We start from the raw sequence: 27,896 nt of genomic DNA on the forward strand, positions 1-27,896 counted from the left end.
CAAACTATTTAGGAAGGAGTTAATGTGTAACTAACACAACTGCTATATAACTAGCCATGAGCCTCATAGAAAACTTCCCCTTAACATTTATCATGTTTCCGGCAAATTACCGGCTCTGAACCACTGAACCAACACACCCACTCCCATCGTTTTGGACAGCGAGGCAGGCCCCGGCCGGCCACAGGAGGAGGCGGAGCCGGGACCCTCCCACACGGGGAGAGGCCCACACCTTTCCCGAACAGCCGTAGCCGGGACCAGCCGCAATGAGCCCGCGGGCACGGCCCGGCACCGCCACAGCCGCACCCACCGCCCCTCACGGCCCCGGGGCCGCCCGGGCCGGGCAGAAGGGGCGGGGCGAGCCCGGGGAGGGTCAGGCGGAAAGGGCGGGAGCCGCGCGCCCGAACGGAGCCCTCTGATTGGTCGTTGCAGGAGGCGCGCACCCGTGAGCGGCGACGCGCGTGAGCAGCTCCCGCCCGCTGATTGGCCGGCGGGTACGTCCCCTGCGGCGCGCGCTGACCTTGTGGCGCGGAGCCGCAGCCATGGTGGCGTATTGGCGACAGGCCGGGCTCAGGTACCGCTGTCGCGACAGCCCCGCGACAGGGCGGGAGTGAGGGCCTGGCGGGGAGGCGCTGTCAGGGAGTGCCGGGCGGGTGCGGTCACACCGGTGCGGGGGGAAGGAGGGTTTGGGGCCGGGGGAGGCGGCTTTGGGCCCGGGCTCGGGTCTCACCGCCCTCTGTCCCCCGGCCGCAGCTACATCCGGTACTCGCAGATCTGCGCCCAGGCCGTGCGGGCCGCCCTGAAGCCGCAGTACAAAGCGGAGGCGGAGAGGGCGGCGGCGGCCACGGTGAAAACGGTGAAACCCAAAAAGGAGTGAAATGTAAGTGAGTGGGGTGGGTTGGGCGCGGGGTTGGAGCTCTGCAGTGCGGGGGTCGGGTAAGCGATGGTCTGTAACTGCCGAGTCCATTAATCCCCAATATCTGGAAATAATCAGCTCGATTTCCAGGCATGGGAGTGGAGGGGATTGCAGCTGGCGTGCGAGTGTGCGCAGGTGTCTGTGACCTGATTACGTGTGAGATCGGAAACTGCTTAATCTCATTAGTGAAGTGAGATGTACTGTCTGTCAAGCTCTGCCTTGAACCACTTGGGGTTTGGTCAGACTTTTTGTGGGCTTACACAGAACAGTTGGGGCTCTGTAGTGATGCTCATTGCATCAGGTTTTTCTATGATGTTCACATGTTTCATACTTGCTAAGCCAGCAGACAGCCTCTCTGAATTCCTCCTTCCCCTGATCAGCAAACTCGTTGTCACAAAAGGCTCTTTGTGAGACAGATACTACTTGTACCTTTATTTGTGGCATTGCATACATCACAAGCAGCTGAAATGTTTTCTGTTCTGAATAGACCAACTTCTATTCCTGATCTAAGATTAAATATTATTATTACCTTTTATTTGAAGAGTACCTTACACATACTCTTGAATCTAACAACTCATATTTTAAATCTTGTAGGAGCTGATCTGTGGTGAATAACTGCAATGCTGTAGGCATGCTCAAGACTCTGCGATGTAATGTCATTACATGAACTGTAGAACTTGCCTCTGTATGTAAATTGGCATCCTAATAAATGTAATTTCTGAATGTGTGGAAAGTGTTGTTCCTCTTGAAACAAAGTTTCTCTTCTGCAGAGACATTCAGGTTTCACTTCTGATAAAAGACTGCTTTTACCACAGTCTGGACATTCAGTGGCAACACTGTTTATTTTTAAGCCAAATCTCTTTTTGAGTTTCATGCTGATATTTCAGGCTCATAAGTGAGTGAGAGATTTAATTGTTTAAAACTTTCCTGCCTACTACATTTTAATGATTACTTTGGAAAAAAATCCTGGCTAAAATCTATATCAACAGAGAATATAGTATATTATTTTGAAAACTGGAGGTAGGGTATTGTGCCATGGAAGTGCTGCTGGGATTCTAATCTCCAAATCTGTCTGAGACACTGAGCAGTGAATCAGGAATTGGGAGACCTGGTTTCATGTAAAAGGTGGGGAAGGAAACAGTGGAGTCTGAATTGTTTATCCTCATTAACACTTTGTCATGAAAGGCAGGAGAGGGAGAGGCACACACGTTCCCTGGGAAGCAGGAATGGAGGGTGACATTTCTCTTGGCTGGGAGGCAAAGATGTACTTTGACATGCGTGGTTTTGGGGGAGGTATTTGCATTTTCCTGCTGCTGTGTGTCCTCACAGCAGGGGTGACATTGTCCCAGTGCACAGGAGAATTGGCTTCAGGTTCCTTCACCAAGACTGAACTCAAACATGAGGCATTACTTTCTCAGAGTATAACAAACCTTTTCATCTAAGAGTATAATGAATGTAATTCAAAGTTAGTTATTGCAAGAATAAACTATGGGTTCTTGTCTATCAACTGTTCCAAGTATAAAACTGTTTTATAGAATGGTATATAATCTTTATTTAAAAGAATATTATAAATACATTGTTAAGTAGACAGCTGTGATGGCAAGAAATTTTTCACTGAAGGCAAAATATGGTTTTGTTTTAGTGACTTCCATGTAACTTATATTAACATGCTGCAAACCATTCTATGTCATTTTTGTTGTACTGAATGTTGGGAAAAAATTTACAGTAGTTAGTACCTAGGAAAAAAAATACCACACCAAAACTTTTACACAATGTCACAACTTAGTGTGCTAATGTAACTCAACCTGTAGTTAGAAATAGAAACAAACCACACCATAATAATGAATACAAGCTCTGCAATAATATAAGCCAGCAATGTGAGAGAAAATAAGAATGTGCATATTCAGTCATTTTCCCCCTGATGTTTCTGCAGATCTGCATCAGTCTGTGGAGTGATAGCAGAAGAGTCACTGCCTTTGCAGGCCTTAGAGATGTGCACATGTTCCTAAACCAGTAACAAGTTCACAATCAACAAGGGACTGTTGATTGTGATTACCTGAGAATAAATAAATGTGATGAACTGACAGCATAATTTGCTATTGCTTATGATCCTGATCTATATACACAGGCACAGTGGCTGTATAGTACATTCAGTATCTGGTGATTGTATTCTAAAAGTTAATGCATTTACAGGAAAGGCTGTTATGAGACAATTTGTCTTCATAGTAGATTGGTTTTGGGAGAGATTCAGTGTCAACAGTTGTTTAAGACAGTAAAGCAGAGCTGCCATTAATTTCAAAAGCATTGTGTTGTAATATCAGATATACTTGGCCAGATGCAGGGAAAAAATTCTGAAGAATGTTATTTTGGGCATGCAGATGATGGCTATTGCTTTGTCTTTAGTGAATGTGAACAGGCTCATTTGGACAATGTTTGGATACTTTTTACTCTGCTTCCTTTTCTGGCTTGGGTTCTGCTTCCACTTCTACCTCTTCAAATTCCTCCACATCTGCAGTGGCATCCTGGTACTGCTGGTACTCGGACACAAGGTCATTGGTGTTACCTTCTGCTTCAGAAAACTCCATCTCATCCATGCCTTCCCCCGTGTACCAGTGGAGAAACGCTTTCCTTCTGAACATGGCCGAGAACTGTTCGGACACCCTGATGAAGAGCTCCTGGATGGCCGTGTTATTGCCAATAAAAGTGGCTGCCATCCTCAGCCCTCGTGGCGGGATGTCACACACGGCCACTTTGACATTGTTAGGGATCCACTCCACAAAGTAGGAGCTGTTCTTGGTCTGGATAGACAGCAGCTGCTCATCCACTTCCTTGGTGGACATTCTGCCCCTGAAGATGCAGGCGACGGTGAGGTAGCGCCCGCGGCGGGGGTCGCAGGCTGCCATCATATTCCGAGCATCAAACATCTGCTGGGTGAGCTCTGGCACCGTCAGGGCCCGGTACTGCTGGCTGCCCCGAGCTGTCAGCGGGGCAAAGCCTGGCATGAAGAAGTGCAGGCGAGGAAAGGGCACCATGTTGACAGCCAGCTTCCGCAGATCCGCGTTCAGCTGGCCAGGGAAACGCAGCGAGGTGGTGACGCCGCTCATCGTTAGGGACACCAAGTGGTTGAGGTCCCCATAGGTGGGATTGGTGAGCTTTAATGTCCTAAAGCATATATCATACAGAGCTTCATTGTCAATGCAAAAGGTTTCATCTGTGTTCTCTATCAGCTGGTGGATGGAGAGGATGGCATTGTACGGTTCCACCACCGTGTCGGATACCTTGGGTGAGGGCACGACGCTGAAGGTGTTCATGATCCTGTCAGGATATTCCTCTCTGATCTTGTTGATGAGGAGTGTCCCCATGCCTGAACCTGTGCCACCACCAAGGGAATGGATGAGCTGGAATCCCTGAAGGCAGTCACAGCTCTCACACTCATTCCTGACCACATCCATGACGTTTTCAATCAGTTCAGCACCTTCTGTGTAATGGCCCTTGGCCCAGTTGTTGCCAGCACCTGAATTACCTGTGAACAGAATTACAGAAAGAACAGCCAAAAAGTTAACGAGAATTCTGAAAGGAGTTCCATGGGACAGTTGCCTGCAGTCAGTTTGCTGGCAGTGTGCTGTCCATACCATGGATAAAGTTGTCAGGTCGAAAGAGGGGGCCGATTTTGCTGGACCGGACACTGTCCATCGTCCCAGGCTCCAGGTCCACCAGGATGGAACGGGGCACGTATTTATGGGCTGGAACAAAACAAAATGAATGCATGTAATTACTGCTAGAGGTCAAAGAAACAGGCTTACAATCCACTCTGGAAAGTCCAATCCACCTATATAATGGTTTAGGGGTTTTGTGGGTTTTTTAATTACTTATTTTACCCTCCCTCTTGGGTCTGCTGAGCACTTACAATAAGCCTCATTGAAGTACACGTTAATTCGCTCCAGCTGCAGTGGTGAATCCCCACGATAGTTCCCAGTGATGTCAATCCCATGTTCCTCACCAAGCACCTCCCAGAACTGCAAAAGGAAAGAGGTACAATGCACGGAGAATGATTTATTTATTTTCAGCACAACATGTTCAGCACCAGCTCTGGGAACTGTGCCTGAAGCAGGGGATGCTTTGCCGTGTACTTACCAGATCAGAACAGGGATCCTTGTCTACCCCTCCCAAATAAATTCAAGGGAAAAGTTTAGCAGACCATTTATGCTATGCTCACACACTAATAGGTGGAGGGCCTCGATTTGTTCTCTTTATAGTAAAAGAAAACTGATATTAATTTAAAAGTTTAAATAACAGTTACTACTTGGTATGAGCTTAACTAAAAGGTTGTGGGGGTGTGGATTAGGGAGAGTTGCTTTGAGTCCTGTCATGCACGAATAGGACCATAGCGTGACAAAGCTGGCACAGGCAAATTTGTACATGAGCAAGGCTTTCCACAAACAGCTGCTGGTCCTAAACACCCTATCTTGACACTCACATGGATGTGCTCTTGTGCTGGGCTCTTATCTGGGCAGCAGCCACAGCAGTGTTCATGCAGTCACACCCACCCACTGTAATGACCAGGCTATTCTAATATTAAAAGTCTCCTGGGTTAGCATCCAGTCCCATTTTGAGTGTACAAATACACCACTGCCAACTTGTGCATGTTCCATGCTCCATGTTCCATTAAAAGGAATCAGGATGAGATTTGTAGAAGAAAAAAAAGGAGGAAGAACACAACAGAACCATCCCTCAACTATCCCATGTCTTAAAAGATCTTCCAGCCCAAACCAGATAATTTTTTGACAACTTCCTACTTATCAATTAAAAAAAAAAAAAAAAAGGATGGACATCACACAGCATGAAGTAATTGAGGGTTTTTTTACTCCTAACCTAGAAAGTCAGCAATAGTGACTGCCCTCTGCGTCACAGCATGCCAGTGTTTGAGCTACACAAAAATACTCCAAATGACATCTGTCTCTCACAGGAGGCCAGTGACACTTTACACACTCTTAACACAGGTTATGCTGTTGATTAATATGATCCCATATGATCTTTAAGGCCCCTTCCAACCCAAACCATTGTATGATTCTATGATATTAATGAATAAAATGTGGCAGAGTTGCTGCTGCATGGCTGAACTAAAGTACCTGTAACACAAGTTCACAGCCCTGGAATTACTGGCTCCATCACTTGTCCCAGTATTTTGCAGAGTGTATGAGCTCCCCCTGGGAATATGAGTCCCAGCAGGAATGCTCTGGAGCACTTGTAATCACTGTGCCATGGCTATTGCAAATGAACATTAAACTTTGCATGAGGAGCAAACCCAGCTTTTGGCTTTTCATACCAAAGTACTCAAGTTCCCTGCTAACATGCCATGCTTCCCATCATCGAGTTAACAAGGTAATTGTTCCCCCCCAAAAGTCCCCATCCATTGATGATGTTTGCATTGCTACCTCTGATCTCCTACTAATGATCAGTGTTGAAAAGAGACCTTACCTTGGATCCAATTTGGTTCCCACACTGGCCAATCTGCAGGTGCACAATTTCACGCATTTTGTGTGGCTCGGACCTGTTGGTGGCTACAACCTCACCAGGGCTCTCCAGCTGCAGTCCCCAGAAAAAGCCCTCTGCCTGCTGCTCTATCAGCTACACTCAGCACAGCCCCGCCCCAGGGGCCCTTTTATACCCGAGGGACTGTCACTCAGCCAGCCAGGGGAGTAGCCAGCCCCAGGCATTGCACCAGGAGCCAAGGGCCTCTTTACTGCCTGGGTACAGGTACAACAGAACAGGTGCATCACTGAGTGGCTTGGAAAGCAACATTGTCACATGCACCCTCTCACAATTGATTCCAGTTCTCTGTGCAGCAGTGTGATGCATGAATATATGTGCATATTCTAGTTGTGTTTCATTATTTTATATTAGACATAATCTATATACAAATGTATGTGCATATCTAGAGATTATAGCCCAAAGTGAGTGATCTTAATTTATTAAGCACATGTGCTTCTGCAACATAATTTAAATTTTAGCATCATATGAGTCATAGAGGACAACACCCATAATAAAAACAGTAACAACTTGTGAGCAGGGGCCTCCTATAATCACAACATTTAGTGCATTGCAAGGAAAACTCCACTAACAAGCATTATTCCCAGTGTCTGACTGCATGCAGGAGGGGGACAGGAGCAGTAACAAAAAATACTTTGTAATACATAGATAGAACACTGCACTCTCAGTGATGCATGGTCCTTAAAAAGTTATAAGAATCCATCATTTACAGCCAAAACTTGAATTAACTTGTGGCTAGGTTGCACGGATGCTCTTTCTCTCTCCCTCTCTCTCTTCATTTCCTGACATTAAGAAATAACTGCATTTCTAATATTTCTTAATTTCATATATCTCAGATGTACTTCAGACCTTGCCAGGAAAATGTTAGAGGTGAAAACTCCATTCCACTGAAGTTGTCTGAAGTGAACTGTAACATTCACTGAGTGAAACATCTCACTGTGTTAAAGGAAACTATGTGAGGCAGAACAAAACACAACACAGTCATGTTTGGCTGCTGATAACCAGGACCAGTATCACTGAGCAGCAGAAACCCAGGATGGACTAATTTCTGGAAGCCTAGAGCAGTTTCATTACATGTCAAATGACTGCCACTGCCTTGCAAGTGTTCCTTTTAAGGATGGGGAAAGGAACTATAATTAGAAAAGCACCTTAAATTATTTAACATAAAATGGTGACACTGGCTTGACTCACTGAAGGTAACTACTTTGCCACTTTATGGGTTGCTAGAGATAAGGAATTTCTGAACTTCCATATTGTTCCAGAAGAAAAATCAGCTTATTCCAGGCTTCCCCCACTGCTCAATGACTTCCAGTTCTCCCACCAGCCAATGAAGAAACACAACTGCTCCTAACACAGAGTTCAGCATCAGAAGTGCATTGCAAAAGAGTAGAGAGCAAATATCCTGTCTGCCATGCTATGAGCATACTCAGTAGGGAGCAATAAAAGGAAGACTTTGAGTTCAGGTAGATTAATTTTATTTCCTTAAAACACAATCATTTTATCATTTTACAAAAGATAGGTATTCTCTAAGCCATTCAGTTTACCCAGCAAGATATGCAAAAGTTCTGTCCGATTGCCACATTCACAATATTTCCCACAATGGTTTTGGATATTCTCTACAATTCCCTAAGAGAATTCTGAAAAGGTTATTTGGACATTTACTTTAAAAGCAAATCTCATTTTATTTATGCACATTTCATACTTGTTTTCTCCAACCATCCTTAGCTAAGAGCAATAATGGAGATCTGAGCTGTATATTCAGTTGCTGGATTCTGAATGGGAGCTGCCTTGACACAATGTCAGCAGAGAGCTGCTGGCACTAAATAAATACTCTTTAAAATATGCAATGTATTCACAAAAGACGCAGCTTGGGAAGAAGAGGCTGAAGGTGCTAATTCACTGTCCAAAAATATGACAAAATAATTTCAGCAATAAATATATTTGCTGAGCACATCTCAGAAGGAAAGGGGAAAAAGAGAAGTGAAATAAATATGTAATCACTAAATAGGGGTTTTTCCTCTTGCTGAAAATAGCTCCCTAGAATCATGTGCCTCCTCTGAAGTGCTTCCTTATAGAGTCTTAAAAATTCTGGCACATGACACCAGGTAGCTGAGATGCTTTGTGAAGCAGATGTGGGTTCGGGCCTCTTTTCCCTCTCCTTCCCATCTGCATTTCTGTGAACCTCTAAGTCTGACTTTACCCCAGACCTAGCTTATGAGGGGCCTGTTTCTGTGTAGATTTAGTTGCAGGCCTGTCCCTGCTCAGCCCTGAGAAGCCCCAAGCCTGTTAACAGCCCAAGGCACTTCCCAGGAACGGCCGTGGCACATGTGCAGCTGCAGATTAGCAGAGTCACTGGGGAGAGAGGGGACTGTGCTGCATGAGCTGACTCCGAGGGACTTTTGGCACCGGGGAGATTAGGAGCAGCCTGGCACTGGGCACAGCTATTACAGCTGTCCTACAGTATCTATTATCAGGCTGCCCACTGCTTCCAGTGCCTCCAGAGCAGGCCCCAGATACCACAGCCCTGGAGATGGGTTTGAGCTGAGACCACAAAGAAGCCAGGCTTTTGTGGTTATGGGGCCTTTTGTGGTTGTTTTTGGTTTTTTCATTGATTTTTGGTCTTTTTGCTGCAACCCACTGGCGAAAAATATGCATGTGAAGGGAGGCATTCTGGGATGCCTTTAGTTTTTAAAATACAGTTTGCTTGGGAGTGTGGCTGTTGTCAAGGCGGACATAAAAGCCACACTAGTAAACTATAGTCAAGAAAGGTAGAAAGATTTTTTATTTTTTCTATTGCTATTCTTATACCTTTTCACAATGGCTGTGGCCTAATTTAGGATTAGCTGCTTTGCAAACAATGACAAGGCTGTCTAACAAGCAATGACCATTCAGGCAGTAAACAACCAACTATACAAGCAAAAGTATAGTTGCTACACATTATCTACAAGTTCTTCTTTGTACACTCTCAATATAACATAACAAGAACATCCTCCCCTTGTGTCCAGAACATCTTCTCTTATTAATTATCTTCTTGGCCTTCTCTGTAGGTTTTACTAAAGCTGCAGAATTTCACTGTAATATTCTCATGAGTAAATTCTGACTGTTTTCAAGTCTGATTCTGAGAGATTGACAGTCCAGCTGTCAATCTCCTCATGGGAGGAACTGGCTTTTCAGAGTAGCAGAGAAGATTGTTGAGAGGAAAGCCTATTCAGTTTGAGATAAGCCTGGCTACAGGCCATCAGGTAATTTTAGAGAGATCTGTGTATGGCTACCAGACGAGCTGATGCAAGTCTCAGCTAACCTGGGCTAGCTGCATCACCCTTAGGAATGCTACCAAAAACCATTGCATTCAACACACAGGCTTGCTTCTTTCTTTGCCATTTCTTTTGGTGCATTGGTTCCCAGTGCCTCAGTTTCTCTGTTCATAGTGTGGACCTAATAAGCCTCAGGCCTTCTACAAAAAGTGCTGAGAGCTAAGGAAGAGAAGCTATGAGGGGAGAACTGTTTGTGGTTTACTAAACCTGTTTATCAAACATGAAAGCTTCTAGCTAATGTATGGAAAGGAGACTGGTAATCCATTCACACAGTCACTAGAACCTTCTGCAGGAAAATTAGAAAACTGTTTTTACTATTGACTAGATCTTCTAGCAGATAATAAAGAATTTTCAGATGCCTGAACCCTAAGGAGCAGCCGAGTAAACGGACACAGGCCTGTGTTTCTTTGCTAATTGTAGCATTAAAGGGCTTGAGAAATTCAGAACTTGGGACCAGGAAAAAACCACAACCAAACAAAAAAACCAGTCACAGTCGCTGGCCACAGTGTAGCACAATGCTGAGGTGTCAGACCAAAGGTAAAGAAGCCTGTAACAGGGCCTGTCCCAGATACAAGTCCTCTTGCCACAACGCATGTGATCAGATTTTTGAGCGTGTGAGCTGGAAACGTCACTGGGCGCTGGGAACACGGGATCTCAGTTTGTTCCTCATCCCCAAGAGATCCACCGGGCGGCCTTGGCGGGGGCTCAGCGGAGCGCAGCCCGGCACAGGCCGCTCCCCGAGGGCTGTCCCCGCCCGCCGCAGGTGAGCGCGCCCGCCCGGCCCCGCCCCGCCCGTCCCTCCGCGCCTCCCCCCGTCCTTAAACCCCGGTGCCGGCCATACCCCGGGAGCCGTCGCTGTCCCAGCATGGCCACGCTGCTCCAGCCCCTCATCCTGCTACTGCTCTGCGGCTGCCTCTGCCCGCCCGCCCGCGCCGGGCTCTACTTCAGGGAAGGGCAGCACTGCTACAAACCGGCCCCGCGCAAGGCTCCCGGACTCAGGTGAGGTTGGGCCCCTCCCGGGTCGGCGGAGAGAAGCGCTGGGCAAGGGCTGGGCAGGCACAGCCGGGCTTTGGTGGGGCCCGCGGCCGCTCCGGCCCTGCCGGGGCTGGGGAGCGCTGAGGGGCTGGGGGGGGCGGTCACGTGGCCCCGCTGGACACTCGCGGCCTCCTTACGAAACTCGGTGAAATCCGTGGTTTTAAAAAAAACACCCGCCCGTCCTCCGCCCGAGGATGCCGGCGCTACTTCCTCGTCCCGTCCCCCTGCAGGACGTACCCCCGCCCGCACGAGTACCTGGACGTGTCGGCGCTGCCGCAGAGCTGGGACTGGAGGAACGTGGACGGGGTGAATTACGCCAGCACCACTCGGAACCAGCACATCCCCCAGTACTGCGGGTCCTGCTGGGCCCACGGCAGCACCAGCGCCTTGGCAGGTACGCTCGGGCTCACCTGCCGGGCTGGCTCCCCGCTGGAATCGGGAGTTTTCGGGAAGCAAAGGAAGTTTAGCTTCAGGTTACTGACAGCTGGTAAAAGGCGCTAAATCACTGCAGGGACTAACGCAGCAAAACCGAGGCTGAGATGTCTGTGAATACACCAGAACAGTGGGGATGCCCACGGTGAAGGCAAGGAAGGTTGGTTTCAATAGAAAAAGCAATCAGAGTGAGGCTGCCTCCACCTTATCCAAAGGGAACAAGGAGGGAATGCTGGTGTGTGGTTAAAAACCTGTGTGCAGAAGGAACGTGGCCATAGGTCCTCCCAAAGTGCTCTTTAGGTCCTGGGGTAAGACCTGGGGTTTCTGCCCTCCCCTCGGAGGTGTGGTGATGGCAGCAGCAGATGCAAAAAAGTTGTCAGGTCTCCTTCCCTTTCTGGTACCTCAGCCTGCTGCACTACAGCAGGGGCTCCCCAGCCATGCTGGGAATAAGGAAATGAAAGAAGTTGCCTCTTGTCAACAAAGGAGTCCTGTCATTTAAATGAACCGACCACTACAGCAGACACACAAATCTGATTTCAGCAGGAATCTTCCTATTGGCCTTTTTCTCAGTCAAGGGGAAGCAGTGGTTTGCTACAGATGGAGAAGTAATGGCTCTAGAGAGAATACCTGATTTGCATGCAACAGTTACGTGCTGGAGAAGCACTGCTTGCACAGGGAGGCTGTAGGAAATTTACCTGTGAAGTAGAAATAGAGGAAACTGGGGAGAAGGGGGAAGACAAGGCAGGTGTGAGCAGACAGCAGGAATCATGCAGGATAGAGTCCTGGGCAGTACAAGGATATGGACATGTATGACACCTGCCAGGATGGAGTGAAGTACTAGGATAGGTAAAATACAGCAACTTGCAGAAGATTAGGGTGGGATGATAGCTCCTAGTTCTGTCGAGAATGTTTGAATGTTGTTGGTACTAATAGGATTTAAAGTATTACAGTGGCAGCAGTTAAGGCTATTAATGCAGAGAAGCAGTTTATGAATACTCCAGGAAGCTTTTCTGCCAAGTAAGCTGCTTGTTTCTGACAAAATAAGGCAGCAGGGTGGCAGTGCCTGTCTGAGATGGCAGGATAACAGTGAGATGCTGATGTAACAGCAAGGAGATCACTCTGAAAGCCTTCTGTTGCATTAAGACTGTCTCTCAGAGCCAGCAACCTGGGCTCCACAGGCTTATGTTTATGCATGGTCTTACACATAAATCTCTACTCCTGTAAAATACTGGTCAGAGCTGTTTTTATGATGTGTATTTGAAAACTCTTTGCTGTCAAAGTCAGGAATCAGATCCAGAAGTTTTCAGTTTTCTTTTAAATTAAAAGAGGTCTAGGGCTCTTCAAGGCTTTAGACAGATCTTACTCATCTGCATGTTTTTGCTGAGTTTTTAATGGAAAAAAACCCTCCTAATGGAAACCCACAATAATAACTCAGCCTCTGGTTTGAATTAGGTCATGCTGTGTTCCTCACTGCAGACAGCAGAGGCTTTTCCAACCACAAGTGCTGCTGTCTGCAAACAGTTACAGGTTCAATGAAGAGGAAGCAGTTTCAAAACCAGTTGCAGTGTGTAGCCACCCACGCATGCCAGTCACAAATCCCAGTTTCTTATCCTTACAGACCGAATCAACATCAAGAGGAAAGGTGCCTGGCCTTCTGCCTACCTGTCTGTCCAGAATGTCATCGACTGTGCTGACGCCGGGTCCTGCGAGGGCGGGGACCACTCCGGGGTCTGGATGTATGCCCACGACCACGGCATTCCCGACGAGACCTGCAACAACTACCAAGCCAAGGATCAAAGTAGGATGTCTCTGCTTTGTTGTAGGATTTCTTCCCAGGTTTAGTGTATTCTTGGGTTTTCAGAGTAGTGGTTCCTGCCATTTGACTGACAGAACAGGTTTTCTTTACGGGCCTGTGTGTGTCTCCTACTCCAGACAGACAGCGTAGCACTAAATCATGCTCAGGCAAGTTTGCACAGCTGGATTGCTTTAACTTAATCTCATAAATCTGTGACACACAATCTCTAATGTACTGAAATATTTACAAGTGTCACCTCAAGCTGAACAAAGGAGAAATTTAACCTTTGGCTGGTCATGTATGACTGGAATGGTTTCTCTATGTCCTCAATGAAGCACTTACGAAGTAAAGAACAGTAACTGGTGACAATAGGGACTTTAAATGTGGTTTCCAGAAAATAATTGAGTTCACCAGAGAGAATATGTACTAATAATTACTCTGAAGTTATTAATATCTGCCTCAATTGAATTATAAAAGCTTAGTGTCCGACTATTACTTCATTTGAAGAAAAGCAACCTCCTGCAGTGGTACTCTCACCTCTGTTTTATAGAGTGTAAGAAGTTCAACCAGTGTGGAACTTGTGTCACTTTTGGAGAATGCCACGTGATCAAGAACTACACTCTCTGGAAAGTTGCTGACTATGGATCTATCAGTGGAAGAGAAAAAATGATGGCAGAAATCTATGTTAATGGGCCAATTAGGTAAAAAAGAAAATGTTTATATACTAGTAATATAGGGAGTGAAATACTTGAAACTCAGTGTACATTTTCACTCTAGTATGTGACAAAGTTCTGCACTAATATGCAGACTTCAGTTTGTACATAAACTGAGCTCAGAATTCAAAATGCAAGAAAACCAATTGGTTTTTAGCCAGGTCCCTGCCCTGATCCCCTTGTATGAAAACTTCTCTCTCTGTTTTCTTACAGCTGTGGCATAATGGCTACTGAAAAGCTGGATGCCTACACGGGGGGACTGTACACTGAGTACAACCCCTCACCTACAGTGAATCACATCGTGTCTGTGGCTGGCTGGGGAGTGGAGAATGGGATAGAATATTGGATAGTTCGTAACTCCTGGGGTGAGCCTTGGGTAAGGAGACATGGGAACACACTTTTGACTTTGGAGGGAAGGTGGGGTTTGTCACTTGCAAAGCTACAGTCTGTGGATATAGAAGTTAGAACTGTCTTTGAACTAGACTAGTAGTTTAAAAATGAAACCCAGCTAATCTGAAGACAAGAATATTTGGCCAAAGCTACTGGAGTAATGTCAGCTCTATCCCAAATTCTACCTTTCAAGGGTGTGCAACTCTTGTTACGGGCAACTGGAAGTTGCTGTTAGTTGTAGGCAAAAATCCAGTCACATACTAACTTGGATGAGTAGGATCTAAATTCACCAAAGCAGGTTGCTCCATATGAATCCAGGGTTACACTTCAGCTTGAGTGAATTCCTACATTCACTTAAATTATCAGCTTTGGCAGAGCAGACAAAACATACAATTTCTACAGTTGTGTTTCCTAATTTACAATGCAAATTAATTCCTTTACAGGGTGAAAGAGGGTGGCTGAGGATTGTGACAAGTGCCTATAAGGGTGGAAGAGGAGCAGACTACAATCTGGCTATTGAAGAGGACTGTGCCTATGGCGATCCTATACTTCCTTGATTCTACATGGTACACCTTTTTGTTTAGGTGCTTTGTTTGGAAGCTTCCTAGCACAACCTCTTTTTGTTTAAAGAATAGTAGCCTAAGACTCTCACAGTTCAACACCATCAGGCAGTTCTGCAAAACTAGCCCAGATGAAACATACAATGCCTTCAAAAAATACAGAACTGCCTTGAGATAATTATTTACATCTTGAAGTAACTCACCCATGAAGGAGTTGTCTACCTTGATGCACAGTATTAAAATCACACTGACTGAATTACAGAATCTGTACATGTAAATATCTATTTTTTTAAATACAAATCATGTAGATGTACTGGAAAAGTATACTCAAGATTTGGGTCTAGAGCTTATTTTAAATGCTCTGACAGTACTAACCAAAGATGTTGCAATGATGCAAAAGCCATCGTAAGTCTGGACATGATAGATTCAAAATATTAAACCCTTTTTCCTGGACCTCCTGGTGAAACAGTGGTGTTGGAAGTCTCAAATGATGAGGTTGCTTTTATCCACCAAAATGCTATAATGGAAATTGACCAAAAGACAGTCTAAACACTTCCTAACTAATTAGTCTTGTCTTTGCTCAAATTTCTTGCTTTAATATGTGATTGTGCCCTTTTCTCCTGAAGAGGCAAAATCTAAATTGCCATAACCCAGAACTCGTCACTAATTTGACAAATCAGTGCCATATCCAATGTTACTAATTGGCATTGTTAATTGCATTTAATAAACATATTTATCTCTTATGTGACTGGGTATTTATTATAAGAGCTTATTAATGCATGTGTGTAGTTGTTTCCACCTCGATGCTGCTGTTTTCACTGGTCTTTTTCTTGTGAAAGGCCTGATGGACACGTTTATACAGCAACAATGCTGCTTCAAACACCTGCGTATGAACATGGTCACAGCATCACAAAAGGTTTAACACGTTAAAAATCATCTCCAGGGAGCAGTGCAGAGGAACTGTTTAGAGGAAGTGATACCAAGCTGAACACGGAAAAGCAAAAATAAATCTTGTTTAAACTGCTGGCAAAGTTGCAGTGATTATCACCAAGAGCTTGTACAGGGCTGCATCCTAAATTGATTGCCTATAGGGTGAATAGTTTCTGTTGTTAATGTTACAATTTACTTAAATTATGAAGACTAGGTCTCATGCAAGTTTAAATGGTGAGAGTTAGCTGGAATAATAGTAAATCTTCTATTCAAAGATAAGCAACTTTTGCCCTTTTCAGGTGACTTCATTTACATCTAGCTGGACTTAGAATTTCAGTGTCTTTTAGAAAGTAGGTTCTTCAGAAAACAAATGTGCTTGGAAATGCAAAATATGCTTGTTTGTTTAAAAGTGAGGGGTGGAAAGAGGAATTCAGTCCCATGAACAGAGAGAATGAGTCCTCTTAATGAAACTGAAAGACAGCGCTGGAAAAGAACAAACACCTTTATTTAAAGGTAAGTTATATTGTTGGGTGTATCTCTCACTGTTTGGCATCAGCCAGGACAGAGATAAGTATAAAAACAAAGCCACAACAAACAGTAATGAAATTTCAGCACACATTCATATTTTGGGACAGTAATGACACGGTAATGAAACTTACCAGTAACATCTGATGCATCTATTTAGCAAAAAATAGATTCTGAAAGGTAACACACTCCCATAGGATTCATCTGTTAATGCAAAACTAACCTTGACTGTTACAACTCCTCTTACGTTACACAAAACAGGTTTTTTGTTTTCATGTAGGATATTCAGAATTCTAATATAATGCCAAGGGGAGAAACAGGTATTAGGGCTTTGCTGCACCACAGAGCCAATCCCACAAACTCCTGTTTTTTACAACTTGCAACATCAAAGCCTAGAGCATTCAAGACCTATTCAGAGAACTATCTGCAAAGTGTTTTTAGTAGGAATTGCCTTCCCCATTCTTCAGATTTTGTTTATTACACAAAGAATCAGTGACAAATTCTGCAAGTAACCAAAATAATGTTCTTTCAAATAAATCTGTTTCTTGATATCCATCCTCTTCAGAACATTGATTTATATGGATTTGTGTAACAACAGAAAAGCCTTTGGTATCCTTCCATTTTCCAAATGACAGGAACAGTTCTCTGATATGAAACACAAGCACTCCTCTGATAAGAACTTCAAGGTCACTATGCAAGTCAAGCAAATGCCCTTCAACCTTTTCCTCCATGTTTTAGGTTTGTTGGTTGTGTTGGGTTTTTTTCTGCTGCTGCGTTGCCGAGTTTTAGAACCTCACTGGTGGAGAGCATGGCAAAGCAGTGATCGTGAGCTCTGTCTGCATTCTTGATGTTTTCCACTGCTTAGTTCATCATAATAAAGTTAGATTTGCAATGAGCTTAAAAGGAGAGAAAAAAAAGAGACAGTTCAGTACGTTACTATGATTCTCTGATTTATATAATTGCATATGGATTTCTGCATTATGTAAATAATTAGGATTTTAGGGCCTGGACAGATATTTTTGGTTTAGGATGGAATATAATATTATGACAGATGACTTTCCTTCCTCTCCTTTCCCTGCTGCCGTGCTAGTTCCCAAAAAGCAGTATTTATCTTCACTTTCTTCACTACTACCCACAGATTCTTGATTACAGGAAAATTGCTAAACACAGGCCCCTAAAAGGGAAGTTGTCTGTGAAAATAGCTGGTTACTATTTTTCGCAATCTTCCTCCTAAACATTATTTGCAAGCTGTAAGAGACACAAATGCAAGCAGGTATGCAAGGAATAAATGTGACTTACCTATGAACTCAGTGACAGGGTCATGTTCACCTTCTGTTTTTATAGTGCCTGCAATACTTTCATTCTCCAAGATTGGAAGAAAAAGCTGCACAAAGTCTGAGGTATATGGAGGAGCAATCACATCGAGCACCTGAAACAGCAGACAAAAACTGATGATTCTTCCACTTACAGGGGTAGGAGGGACAAGATTTAATTCACATACCAGTTTTGGAAGCATACAAGTAGCTGTACGGAGAACAAAAGGTCCTAAGTGCAAGTAATTAATTATGTATTCTTGTGGTACTCTGTTGAGCACCTTATTACTTCCAGAAGTCAGGATCAGTAGGACCAAATCACATCCTGGTGAACACTGAGACATCGCTTAGAATCTGACCTGAACTTGAAGTATTTCTGAATAGCCAAAACACATGCAGCTCATTTTAAACTTATCTGCAGTAGTTTTTGCTGCTGACCTCTGTCACAAAGTATCTGATGAGTGAGATGTCCGTGTCCAGCTTCTCCAGGCATTTGCGGATGTAGCTGACAACAGGCAGCACGTACCCTCGGCTCAGCAAGTGAACCATCCTGTCCAGGAGAGTCTTCTTCAACTCCAGCTGGTGGTGCAGGGAGGGAAGAGCCAACACATTAGAACTTCCTCTCAAAGTGTGCAAGTTTAATTCATTCAATATCTGCCATGCTACATTTTAACCATTACTAGATTAGAGCTGTTGTGAGAGCAAAAGCTGTTGAACTGGGTAAGAGTGACTGATGTGAAGTAGCACAAACACTGAATCCTCTGAGAATCACCTGCTCCATCACATCCAGCTGCGAATGTTCTGTTTCAAAGAGCTTGACAAGAAGTTGTAGAACTTGGGGATGAAGAAGCTGATGGCATGTACTAATCTGCAAACAAGACAGCAAAGTGACATCCTCAGAACCACAATTTAAAACACAATGCACCAGACGAATTTACACTGATGTCCAGTCCCAGATAGAAATTAATTTAGAAAAGCATTCCATCATTTCCTTCTATGATGCCCAAGTTTTCCTGGCATAAATAAATGCTGAGCTGACAAAACCAAATAATTAACACTGAATAGATTCATCTCTGCATATTTACTGCCTTACTGCAAATGACAGGCACTCAGTGCACTGGGTGTTACACAAGAATCAGAACTGTTCTTGCTCTCCAGCCAAGTTTTCTAGACACTCTTACCTCATCCAGCAGCGCCAGGTGAACTGGGGTGTGATCGGTCTGCAGCTGGAAGTACCGTGGTTCTGACACCGTCCAATCCACCCACTTCAGGACACCCATAGCCACCACCGGGAACCTACAGAGAGAGAGAGATCACTTTAGCACAGCAGCAGGAAAAATAAACGCAAGTTTTATTAAGAACCCAAAGTAATCTGCCATCTTTCTGAACTGGCACAGAAAAATATGTTCTGCAACCCAAGAACGACAAGCTGTGTGTGAAAGATGGGATTTATGTCCTCATGAAAGATTCCCAGCCTCTCTGCTCACCTGATGCACTGATAGAGAGTGCTCAGTTCTGCAACCAGCTCTGATGCTCCTTTGTTCTCATTGCAACACAGATTGTGAACGGTTTCAATGGCTTTTGAGGTCGACTTGAGTTCATCCTTGTTGATGCTGACTCTCTTGTTCTGCAAAATTATTGCAATGTTTGAATGCAAAAGTTGCAGATGCTTTTGGTTATTTAAGGAAAGGAGTTGTAACCTGCAATAAGCCTAGGATTGCATCCGGTGTCTCAAAATTTAGACTCGCACACAAGTTTAAGAGAATTAATTATGAGTATAAGGATGTTTGCTTTATTTATTTCTCAGTGTACTCAGACCTTCGTTTGATCAGGATCGACACTTTTTAATCACCTCCTTTGCAGGCAGGAACATGTCATATTAAAATAAGTAAATCAAGCTGAATACATTATTTTAAACCGAGCAACTTCACAACCATGTATTTTCTTCAGCACGGGCAGGCTGCTGTAGGTAAAAATAATATTATTCACAGAAGGGAACATTACCTTTTTCCACATCTCTACAACACTAGCTGCATATGCCAGTATGTGGATATATTTATGTTTGTGATCCTGGTTGATCTTAGCACCTGGTTTAAACAAGGACTGCATGAAGAGGTCCAGAAATGCAGGCACTCGAATCTGTGAAGAGAATGAACAGTTTATCAGAGCCTGAGAATTATGAGACGTGACTAAGAATGGAGTTTTTGCATCTGATATACCTTGCATACAGCCAGATAACACATTTTCCTTTAAGAATACATTGAACAGTTTTCTGAAGAGATGCAGACTTTTGACAGGAAAAAAAAAAGGAAAAAAAGGCATCAGTTACAGACTATATTGCTAGAGTATCAAAATCTCGCCTTTTGTTACCAAAACCCGTGTTAGTACATTTCATTTAATTTAGTTACATGTAAAAAGACAACTCGGAATGATTAAAAAAACTCCAACAAAAGTACCAATAACCTAATGCAAACCAGAATGCAAGTAGTAGTTTCACATTTAGACATTACCTACAATTACCTACACCCCTCACAGAGGGGTGAGTGCTAATTTAACTTTTGTGTCCATACAACACTTAGCACAAGGCATCCCATTTCCAAGTGCTATTGTACCAGAAATAAAGTTTCAGAGGTTACAAACAGGTAACTACTGACCAGTTCTACTGGAGGTGGGTCCATGCTTGTAAACATTTTGAAGAGGACAGTGATATCTGCTGGATTCAGAGCTCCTTTGGACAGCATTGCCCCAAGAGCCTGACAAGCTCGGGGGTAGGAGGCTGCAGTACCCAGTGCTAAGGTGATCTGACTGGCATCATGGCCTCTGCAGGAAGAGAAACACACACACTGACTTACTCTCTTAATTCAGATATTTTAGATGAAGTCTCACTGAGTCAACAGGGCATATTCTATGGGATGTAATGCCTTAGGGTAATTCCAGAAAATAGGCTTGTGTTTGCCTTGTTTATTTCCAAAATGTTCATAGAACAATAAAAATAGATATTTCTTAATAGACAGAAACTTAAAAGTCTTTGCTTTTCCAGTTTCAGGTCTCCCTGGTACAGAACACCGAATTTTTCTGCTGTTCCACAAATTCAAGCCCTGCTACCAGCCCTGTACTGTTTCAGCTAAAAATTCTCCTTTTGCTGGTTAAAGGTAATCAAGAACGAGCAAAAGCCAGCAGAGTTTACAGATCCTGGTGAGTTACATTTCCCTGATCCCACAGCCGCCGCTCACTTCTCATGGGCGTATCGCTGAACCTCCTGAGCGATCCGTCGGACAGCGGAGCCCCCCTGCTCCTCCTGGGCCAGGATGGACATCATGGATTGAGCAAAGAGGTACGTGTGTTCTCCATGGCACACCATCTTCTGTGAAAGCACAGCACAAACCTCACCAGTCAGTCAGCAACAAACATCCCAGTGTGTTTCTGTGATTACATTGCCGTGAGAGTAAAGGGGAAAAAAAAAAAACAAACAGTAAAATTGCAAAGGAAAAAAACCCCGAAGGAACAGAGCCAAAAACCCAACAGCCAAGAGGAAAATACAGAACAGACTGAAACCATGCAAAAAGAAATGGCTGAATTGAGAACTTCACTTCTTAAATGCCAAAATTGAGAGGAAAATGTATTCTACTTATGCTCAGTACTTTCTCTGCAGTATTTAAACGCTAAGAGAAGTTCAAAGCCCTCTGAAAATCATTGTGCTATTTCACAACACAGAACATATGCTGGGTTGATTCAGATGGCAACTTTCACACCCATGTGGATCAGAAAAGAATGATTTTCATTTGTCAAGGGACTGACGAGACTAATCTTTAGATCTTGCAGTAAATGTGACGGACAACATTTCTACCTACACCTTTTTACAATACATTTAATAAATGTAAGAAGTGTCACATAAGCAACCCAAGGAATTTTTGGTCACAGAATGACCAAAAAGCATAAATTTCTAGGTTTTAACTCAATTATACGTTCTCTTCATAGGCTTTTGTAGAACATCAAGATTGGCTACAATCCCACAGTGGTCTGTATCTCCTAACCAGAGAGCAGAACACTTCTTTTTCCACATAAAACGGGAAAAAACCCAAAACCCCAAACTTACAGCAAACTCAGGGAGGTTTTTCTCAAGGTTTTCTTCTCCTCCATCTAAAATTGTTGCCAGAGACGTACGCAGGACTCTGGAAAATACTTCTAGTTGCTGACATGCTGTTGAAACACTGGTTATTTCCCCCTGATACCCAGCATCAGATATAAGCTATAAAAATAAAAACATCACAGAAATCGTGTGTTATTTACAGTTGTATTTCTCATATCCTAACAAATCTAGAAGAACACAGAATCTACGTTGTACCTCTGCATACACTGACTGGAATTCATATTGTGGTCTTCAGAAAAGGAAACCAATAAAGATGTAGCAAAAATAAAGCATATTGATATAAAATATAGCAGAGCACAACAAAATATAATGTTCTCTTCTTTTCACAGAAACATAAAAAACTGACTGAAACGTTCCACTGCAGCAGAAATCCAGAATTTTCAAACAGATAGTAAAGGAAAACAAACAAACAAAAAGAAACAAAAACTGAAAAAACAGTACTTCAGACTTACTGCAACCTGTAGCACAAGTCCTCCCACCAAGGCATACTTTTACTAATTAGTATTAGCACAAATACATAAAAAATACAAGCAAGACCACAGCTAATATTTAGTGCCAGAACAATTAGCCCTCTATGGATATTCTTATTTATTACACTTAAGTATAGTACCTTCACAGTAAAATTAAGCATTAAACAATCAGGATGCGCTTCTGCCAATTTGTAAAAAAGATCTCTCCACGTGGTATGTGCTATCATTTGCTCAAGCCAGGCTGGAGTCTGAAACGATCAGAGCAACAGAGAGAAATTTAAGAATATTTAGCTGTCAGGATCATAAAAAGCAAGGCTTTTACCTCTCACAAGTCCAGCAAGTTGTTCTACAGAGCTTTATTACAAAGGAGGATGCATTCCAAATTTCCAAGTTCTCTAAACCTCTGAGGACTCCAGTGAGATAGAGCAGGTTTTCTGAAACCAGCTGTTCCTTTGAGCTTTGAGGATTCAATTTCCCTTCCCCCACCATCCACCACTCCATCAGATGAAGGCGTCTAGGAAGCATCCACTGTAGAGACAGCAACAGAGATTCCATGCACACCTCTCCTTCCTCTGTAAAGATGGAATCTGCTTTCCGAGGGTCAAAGTGCTTGATAAGTAAGCTCTTTAAGTGGTTCTCTACAGTCTCCTGGACTTGCATTGGCTCAACACCTGCACAGAAGGAATAAAACACTTGGCAGATGCAATGCAGTCCAATGGAACGCAGCAGCAGTACCTCACATTTTCCAATGAGAACAGAAACTACAAAATTTATCAACACAGAGAAGATGAGAGGAGAGCCATCAGTTCTACTACAGAGCCACGCTGATACAGGTTTACAGATTCTCCACATTTTTTCCCCAATGCTAAACTGCTTAGGATCTCAGGCAGGTCACACTAGTCCCTTTCTCTTGCTCTCCTCATCAGACACACAAAAAGCAATGCCAGTCATCCCCAGGACTGTTACTGGTGTGACACCAAAATGCAGGGGTATCTTAACCAAAAAAGGGATACCAGGGCTGGGGCACAAACCCACATTACTACACACTAAAGTTCATCCTTTTAATATACTGATTATCAGTACCTTTGATAGTATTCTACAAAATAACATACAAATAGCAATGAGCAGTTCTACATTTCTGAATTCGTAATATAATAATTCTGGTAATGTAATAATGATTATATAATTCTATTACAAAGTATCAAACACTGTTTATACTGTCTATATAACAGCACCCTTGCCCTTTGAATGAAATTTAAAAGAAACTATAATTTATGCAGTTGTTTAAACTATAAAACCTTTTATAATGCAGTTTGCTGGCATTTCATCAACATATTGCTTCATTATTCTCCAAGTGCAATAAACCTATTATTACAAGAGATTTAGCCACACACAGGATGACAACTTTATAGCAATCCACTTCCTGTGTATGATCAAATTTGCCACAAATTCATTTATTTCTGATGGAAGAAAGACTACAGACCCAAATTACACTGTATCACATATCATACCTGTCTGAATGAGCCACTCTGCCAGCAAATTGACAGTCTGTGCCACTGCAGTGTAGTTTTCAGAGAGGAGCTGGATAACATTCTCTGGAGATCCTCCTGCTTGGAAATACCTGATGAAAGGATCACAAAAGAACACACTGAGTCATATTAAAACTAAAAAACAATCGAACTCTAAATTTAAAGGGAAAACAACAGCACTATTTATATATTTTCACACATTTCCATACAAAGTGACACCTCTAACACACCGTAACACACATCAGGTTACACTCACCTCTTTAATGTGTTGAATATAGACGGCTCCATTATATAGTCAGGGGTTGAAAATTTCTTCAGGCACTCCTGCTGGACTTCAGCATCATCTTCTCCCTCCCCATCCTCATCATCTTGCTGTTCACAAGCACAGTCAGGTCAGCCTCCCCTGTCCCGTTTTCCCCCACACTCCCACATTCAGGCTCTTTTTGCCCACAGCATCACACACACCTCGGCTCAGCACCGCAAGCGACCTGCACCTCTGACAAACAGCGATTATAACGGAGAAGGCACAAAAACCAGCACCGCCTTCCCCCTGTTTAACCCCGGAGCCCCGCGCCCGGCGCACCCTGGCCTCCTCCCCTCACACCCGGCCCTTCTCGCCTCAGCCCGGAGCCCCGCGGCGGAGCGGGAGGGCCCGGGGGACGCTCCGGGAACCACCCGGGGGTCGCTCCGGGTCCCTCTCGGGGAATACTCCAGGATTCTCCCGGAGGATGCTCCAGACTCAGGGAAACGCTCGGGGTCTGTGCCCAGGGGTCGCCCCTCGCCCCGCTCCCCCCGGCTCTCACCGCGCCCCCGTCCGCCTCGCTGCCCCACTCGGCCGCGCTGCCCTCGAAGTAATCGGCGTCCTCCATGGCTCCCCCGGCCCGGCCCTCCCCGCCGAGCAGCCGGAACGGGCGGGGCGCCGCGGAATGGCGGCGGCGGAGGCGGGGTCGGGCGGGGCCGGGCGGCCCCGGGATGGCGGCGGCTGAGGGGCGCCTCAGGGTAGGGTGGATATTCCGGGCAGGCTCTGAGGGGAACCGGGCAGGGGGTTACAGTAGCTCACGGGGGAAAGGAACCAGTGGAAATTTAAAATCAAACTGCCCTGCAAAGCCTTCCAGCGTAGCAGCAATCGGACGGGAATTGCTAGGGAAGAGGGGAAGAAAAGGGATGTGGGCATCTCTGGGCAGGGGAAAGGTGCTGTGAGAGCCACATTCCCTGTTCTGAGACTGTTCTGTAACCAGGCAGGGCAGGCTGTGAGACAGGATTTGTTCCCCATCCACAAAGCTGGATCCCAGAGCGCTGGTGTGCTCACCCTGCGACCCTTCCTGGGGAAGCTGAGGGGAGACAGCGGGTCAAGAGGGTCCCCAAAGAAGGGAGGGACAGGGAATTAGAGACAGATGGACAGGGGGCAAGTCTACAATGAAAAACTGATCACATAATCAGGCCTCAGGCAAGTAAAGAGGCATTAGTGAGACCATGTGAGAAACAGAGTCCCTTTGTCTCTTCAGATCCACGCAGTTGTATAAGAGTTCAGCTGTGAGAAAGGGGAGGGTGAGGGTGTGTTCTGGGATTTGGAGGCCAGCCAGGAGTTTTGCTGATTAATTATTTAAAAGGTCCTTTATTCTTATTCAGTTTCTAACTGAAAAATAGTAAAAAGAAATTACATTGTCTTCCATGCATTGCTGGATAAGAAAGGCCAAAAAAAAAAAAAACCCTCTTCAGAAATAAGTTGAATAAGCTGTAGGATTTCCAACAGACAAAATTCTTGTTCAAATGTGGTCGCTGTGCTAATCAAAGGATTTGTTGCACTTTGAAGTTCAATACCTAAGATGTAGCCCAGTACCTGAACTGCAGCACAGCGCGAATTGTGCTGTCGTGTGCTGCCCTACAGTGGTGAAGCAGCCCTTCCTGAAACACTGCTCCAACATTGCAGAGAGCCCGGGATAATGCTCTTTCTGCTCTGCCAGCAGAAAGGAAAAGAGACTTTTTCGGAATAATCGACACGGATTGACACTGAGGCACAGGGGACGCGTTTTCCACTGCAGGCAGGGGAACAGTGAGGGACATCCCACTGCCTGTGGAACCACCGGTCATTTTTTATGAAGGACGAACAGGGACTGAAGTGACAGGCTGAGGCTGGGAGCCGATGGAAATATCCTTGAGAAAAAGTTTTTGGCTCATCTCCATTTGGTTAGCAGGCAATTTCCATCCCACAGACGTGAGAAATAATAGTGAACTTGGAACAGACAGTGTGATTACCCAGTCAGAACTTCCTAAGAAAGTACCAGACCTGAATTTAATCCATCCCAAACCAAGAAAGAAAAAGTATTTTCTGAGAGTCTCATAAGAAACATCTCTACACCTCCTGTGCTTCATCATTTTTTGTTTGGCTTGCAATGAAGTTATAAGATGTGTAATTAGGTGTAAGACAAGTTCTCTGGAGGTGACTTAAGAGTAACCATTATAGTACCTTAACAGAAGATTAAAAAAAAATTTAAAATTAGAGAAAAAGTGAGTCCAGGACTTAACATTCCAATGAAACTGAATGGGAAAACCACATGAGACTTCATGAGGCTTAGGAGGAGATCCTGGTTCTTTACAGAAAGTTCAACTAAATACACTTTCTATGACAATTTTTATTTAGGTAGGAGAGGCTTCCTTCCCACGACCGAAATTTGCTGTGCATCTCCTGGGCAGGACATTTGGATCTGCAGCCTGGAGAATTTCATTGTGCTGGAGCTTACGGCCTGAAACAGTCTTAGCCTCAGTAAAGCACTTCCAGAGCAGGTAAAAGTTTTGTCTGGTGACAAGAGTTGAACTTGTGGGACTTCAGGTGGTAATTACACTACAAAACTTCCTGCTTAATTGAGTAGAAAATGGGAACAGTCCCCAGAACCAACTGCCATTAAGAGACATAGTGGTATTAGACATCAGTGATACAATTTCAGTGCCTGAATCTTAAAACTAGAAGGGTTTTCGTATTTATATATGTATATCTCTTTATTTTGATTGCAGTAACAGAAAAGGATTTTTTTTTTTTTTATATATATAAAGAATGAACAATACTCAAAGCATTTACTTTCAACTTCCCTTGAGGAGAAAACTAGGGATCTGTAACAGCCAGACATTTGCTGAATAGCCCTTTGCAGAATTGCAATATCCAAGCTTGCCTCACTTCAGGTCAATAAACAAGAGGTAAAAACAGATTAAACCAAACAGTTTCAAGATATCACTTAAAATGTGATGAAATATTTAATGTACCAGAAATTGATTTTGCAAACTAAACCTTTACAACTTTGAATGGAAACAATGCTGGTTGTCTCTTGGGTTTAACTGCATTCCCCCATATGGATTTGTGTTTTACAAAGTTTCAGGAAAATGTTAATGAATAAAAGCACTTAGATTTACCTGAATGTCCCTGAAAGGTTTTATTATGCAGCAAATTAATTCAACAAATTTTTAGCTGAATGCATATTTGACTACATTTTATGTGTAAAATATTCTTGAGTGACAATTTCTATCTAATGAGATTTTGATGAGGCAGAGAGCAAATTTTGAGATAAATTTTGAGACAGAGAAAATCTGGAACCCAGTAAATATCCAGTGAAGGTCAGCCTTGGTGTCTCTGCTGCATGATTTGAGGAAGCAGTAAAGGCATTTTGGAAAGTGAATGTGTGTGAAGAGCTAGATGTACAGGAACATGGAAAACTACATCAATGTTTCTTTTTGTACCTTTTTTTTTTTAACAGAAGAATAAACAAAGTACCAAATGCTCAAGTTTCAATTCCAACTATCAAAATTTGTTCCTTGATTTTTGAGCAAATTATTTAAAAACTGTACTTGAGGATTTGCTACCTAAAGGGCTGAATGTAATACAGCTGACGAAATCATCCAGCTTCATTTGGTTGCTTCCTAAAATAAAAGAAAAATCCCAAACAGAAGAGCCAACTTCCAACAAAACTGTTTGCCTTTTATTCGTATGTTTTTTAAAAATATCCACCCTGGCATGCTCTGTCATTCCCTCTGCTCCTTGCCCTCTACAAATTCTTTTAGCATAAATTTGTATTTTGTAATCGTTAGCCCTTTACAAAGCAGCCAATACATTCAACTAGAGATAAGGTAATAACTTTCCAATGGAGTAGGAAATTACAGCAGCATCGTTAGGCTAATGAGTTTTGGCTAAAGAGTTCTTCCTTCTCAAGCAGAGCCTCAAGATGAAGCATTTTTGTTTGTACCTCGAGTACTGGTAACAGTTATTCCAGACATTGAACACACGACAC

The 27,896-nt window shown here is 43.9% G+C and overlaps 4 protein-coding genes and 2 long non-coding RNA genes across 9 annotated transcripts; 4 read left to right on the forward strand and 2 right to left on the reverse strand.

Moving 5' to 3' along the window:
• The first annotated feature begins 430 nt into the window (after nucleotides 1-430).
• ATP5F1E (ATP synthase F1 subunit epsilon) lies at nucleotides 431-1,640 on the forward strand. Its single transcript, XM_032126757.1, has 3 exons — nucleotides 431-571; nucleotides 751-877; nucleotides 1,508-1,640. The coding sequence occupies exons 1-2, from the start codon at nucleotides 540-542 to the stop codon at nucleotides 872-874; spliced, it is 156 nt and encodes a 51-aa protein (XP_031982648.1). The 5' UTR covers nucleotides 431-539; the 3' UTR covers nucleotides 875-877; nucleotides 1,508-1,640.
• A 798-nt stretch (nucleotides 1,641-2,438) lies between these two features.
• Nucleotides 2,439-10,701, reverse strand: TUBB1 (tubulin beta 1 class VI). Of its 2 annotated transcripts, none has more exons than XM_032126752.1 (4): nucleotides 10,619-10,701; nucleotides 4,821-4,929; nucleotides 4,546-4,656; nucleotides 2,439-4,436 (listed from the first exon to the last, which is right to left on the reverse strand). In XM_032126752.1, the coding sequence occupies exons 3-4, from the start codon at nucleotides 4,604-4,606 to the stop codon at nucleotides 3,358-3,360; spliced, it is 1,140 nt and encodes a 379-aa protein (XP_031982643.1). In that variant the 5' UTR covers nucleotides 4,607-4,656; nucleotides 4,821-4,929; nucleotides 10,619-10,701; the 3' UTR covers nucleotides 2,439-3,357. The 2 variants fall into 2 exon arrangements, with proteins under 2 accessions (XP_031982643.1, XP_031982641.1); XM_032126750.1 differs by lacking the exon at nucleotides 10,619-10,701 and adding an exon at nucleotides 6,392-9,250.
• Nucleotides 10,547-15,445, forward strand: CTSZ (cathepsin Z). The gene is made up of 6 exons (XM_032126755.1): nucleotides 10,547-10,776; nucleotides 11,043-11,206; nucleotides 12,863-13,042; nucleotides 13,590-13,740; nucleotides 13,966-14,128; nucleotides 14,586-15,445. Exons 1-6 carry the CDS (start codon nucleotides 10,643-10,645, stop codon nucleotides 14,697-14,699), a joined length of 906 nt encoding a protein of 301 aa, XP_031982646.1. The 5' UTR covers nucleotides 10,547-10,642; the 3' UTR covers nucleotides 14,700-15,445.
• Nucleotides 15,446-16,116: 671 nt separating this feature from the next.
• Nucleotides 16,117-24,530, reverse strand: NELFCD (negative elongation factor complex member C/D). Of its 3 annotated transcripts, XM_032126748.1 has the most exons (15): nucleotides 24,423-24,530; nucleotides 23,876-23,991; nucleotides 23,602-23,711; nucleotides 22,652-22,761; nucleotides 22,231-22,338; nucleotides 21,567-21,719; nucleotides 20,704-20,834; nucleotides 20,125-20,290; nucleotides 19,475-19,609; nucleotides 18,958-19,097; nucleotides 18,652-18,766; nucleotides 18,243-18,338; nucleotides 17,909-18,049; nucleotides 17,457-17,586; nucleotides 16,117-17,053 (listed from the first exon to the last, which is right to left on the reverse strand). In XM_032126748.1, the coding sequence occupies exons 1-15, from the start codon at nucleotides 24,486-24,488 to the stop codon at nucleotides 17,019-17,021; spliced, it is 1,752 nt and encodes a 583-aa protein (XP_031982639.1). In that variant the 5' UTR covers nucleotides 24,489-24,530; the 3' UTR covers nucleotides 16,117-17,018. The 3 variants fall into 3 exon arrangements, with proteins under 3 accessions (XP_031982639.1, XP_031982640.1, XP_031982638.1); XM_032126747.1 differs by lacking the exon at nucleotides 16,117-17,053 and having other exon boundaries at nucleotides 17,395-17,586; XM_032126749.1 differs by lacking the exons at nucleotides 22,652-22,761; nucleotides 24,423-24,530 and having other exon boundaries at nucleotides 23,876-23,969.
• LOC116452361 lies at nucleotides 17,541-21,548 on the forward strand. The gene is made up of 2 exons (XR_004243473.1): nucleotides 17,541-17,629; nucleotides 20,511-21,548. It is a non-coding gene; the product is annotated as an uncharacterized LOC116452361 (long non-coding RNA).
• A 39-nt stretch (nucleotides 24,531-24,569) lies between the features above and the next one.
• On the forward strand, nucleotides 24,570-27,406 carry LOC116452363. Its single transcript, XR_004243474.1, has 2 exons — nucleotides 24,570-24,618; nucleotides 26,261-27,406. It is a non-coding gene; the product is annotated as an uncharacterized LOC116452363 (long non-coding RNA).
• The last annotated feature ends 490 nt before the right edge of the window (nucleotides 27,407-27,896 follow it).

Source organism: Corvus moneduloides, chromosome 17 (assembly GCF_009650955.1).
Source record: "Corvus moneduloides isolate bCorMon1 chromosome 17, bCorMon1.pri, whole genome shotgun sequence".
Classification (NCBI taxonomy): Eukaryota; Metazoa; Chordata; class Aves; order Passeriformes; family Corvidae; genus Corvus; species Corvus moneduloides.

Coding starts and splice junctions, on each gene's coding strand:
- ATP5F1E (XM_032126757.1), top strand. CDS start 540: ATGGTGGCGTATTGGCGACAGGCCGGGCTCAG. Junction 572..750: donor TGGCGACAGGCCGGGCTCAG/GTACCGCTGTCG, acceptor CCCCGGCCGCAG/CTACATCCGGTACTCGCAGA.
- TUBB1 (XM_032126750.1), bottom strand. CDS start 6,448: ATGCGTGAAATTGTGCACCTGCAGATTGGCCAGTGTGGGAACCAAATT. Junction 4,657..4,820: donor GTACTTCAATGAGGCTTATT/GTAAGTGCTCAG, acceptor GTTTTGTTCCAG/CCCATAAATACGTGCCCCGT. Junction 4,437..4,545: donor ACCTGACAACTTTATCCATG/GTATGGACAGCA, acceptor TTCTGTTCACAG/GTAATTCAGGTGCTGGCAAC.
- CTSZ (XM_032126755.1), top strand. CDS start 10,643: ATGGCCACGCTGCTCCAGCCCCTCATCCTGCTACTGCTCTGCGGCTGC. Junction 11,207..12,862: donor CAGCACCAGCGCCTTGGCAG/GTACGCTCGGGC, acceptor TTATCCTTACAG/ACCGAATCAACATCAAGAGG. Junction 13,741..13,965: donor TATGTTAATGGGCCAATTAG/GTAAAAAAGAAA, acceptor GTTTTCTTACAG/CTGTGGCATAATGGCTACTG.
- NELFCD (XM_032126747.1), bottom strand. CDS start 24,488: ATGGAGGACGCCGATTACTTCGAGGGCAGCGCGGCCGAGTGGGGCAGC. Junction 19,098..19,474: donor TTGTAGAGATGTGGAAAAAG/GTAATGTTCCCT, acceptor ATAATTTTGCAG/AACAAGAGAGTCAGCATCAA. Junction 18,050..18,242: donor AGCTGGATGTGATGGAGCAG/GTGATTCTCAGA, acceptor CTGCACCACCAG/CTGGAGTTGAAGAAGACTCT.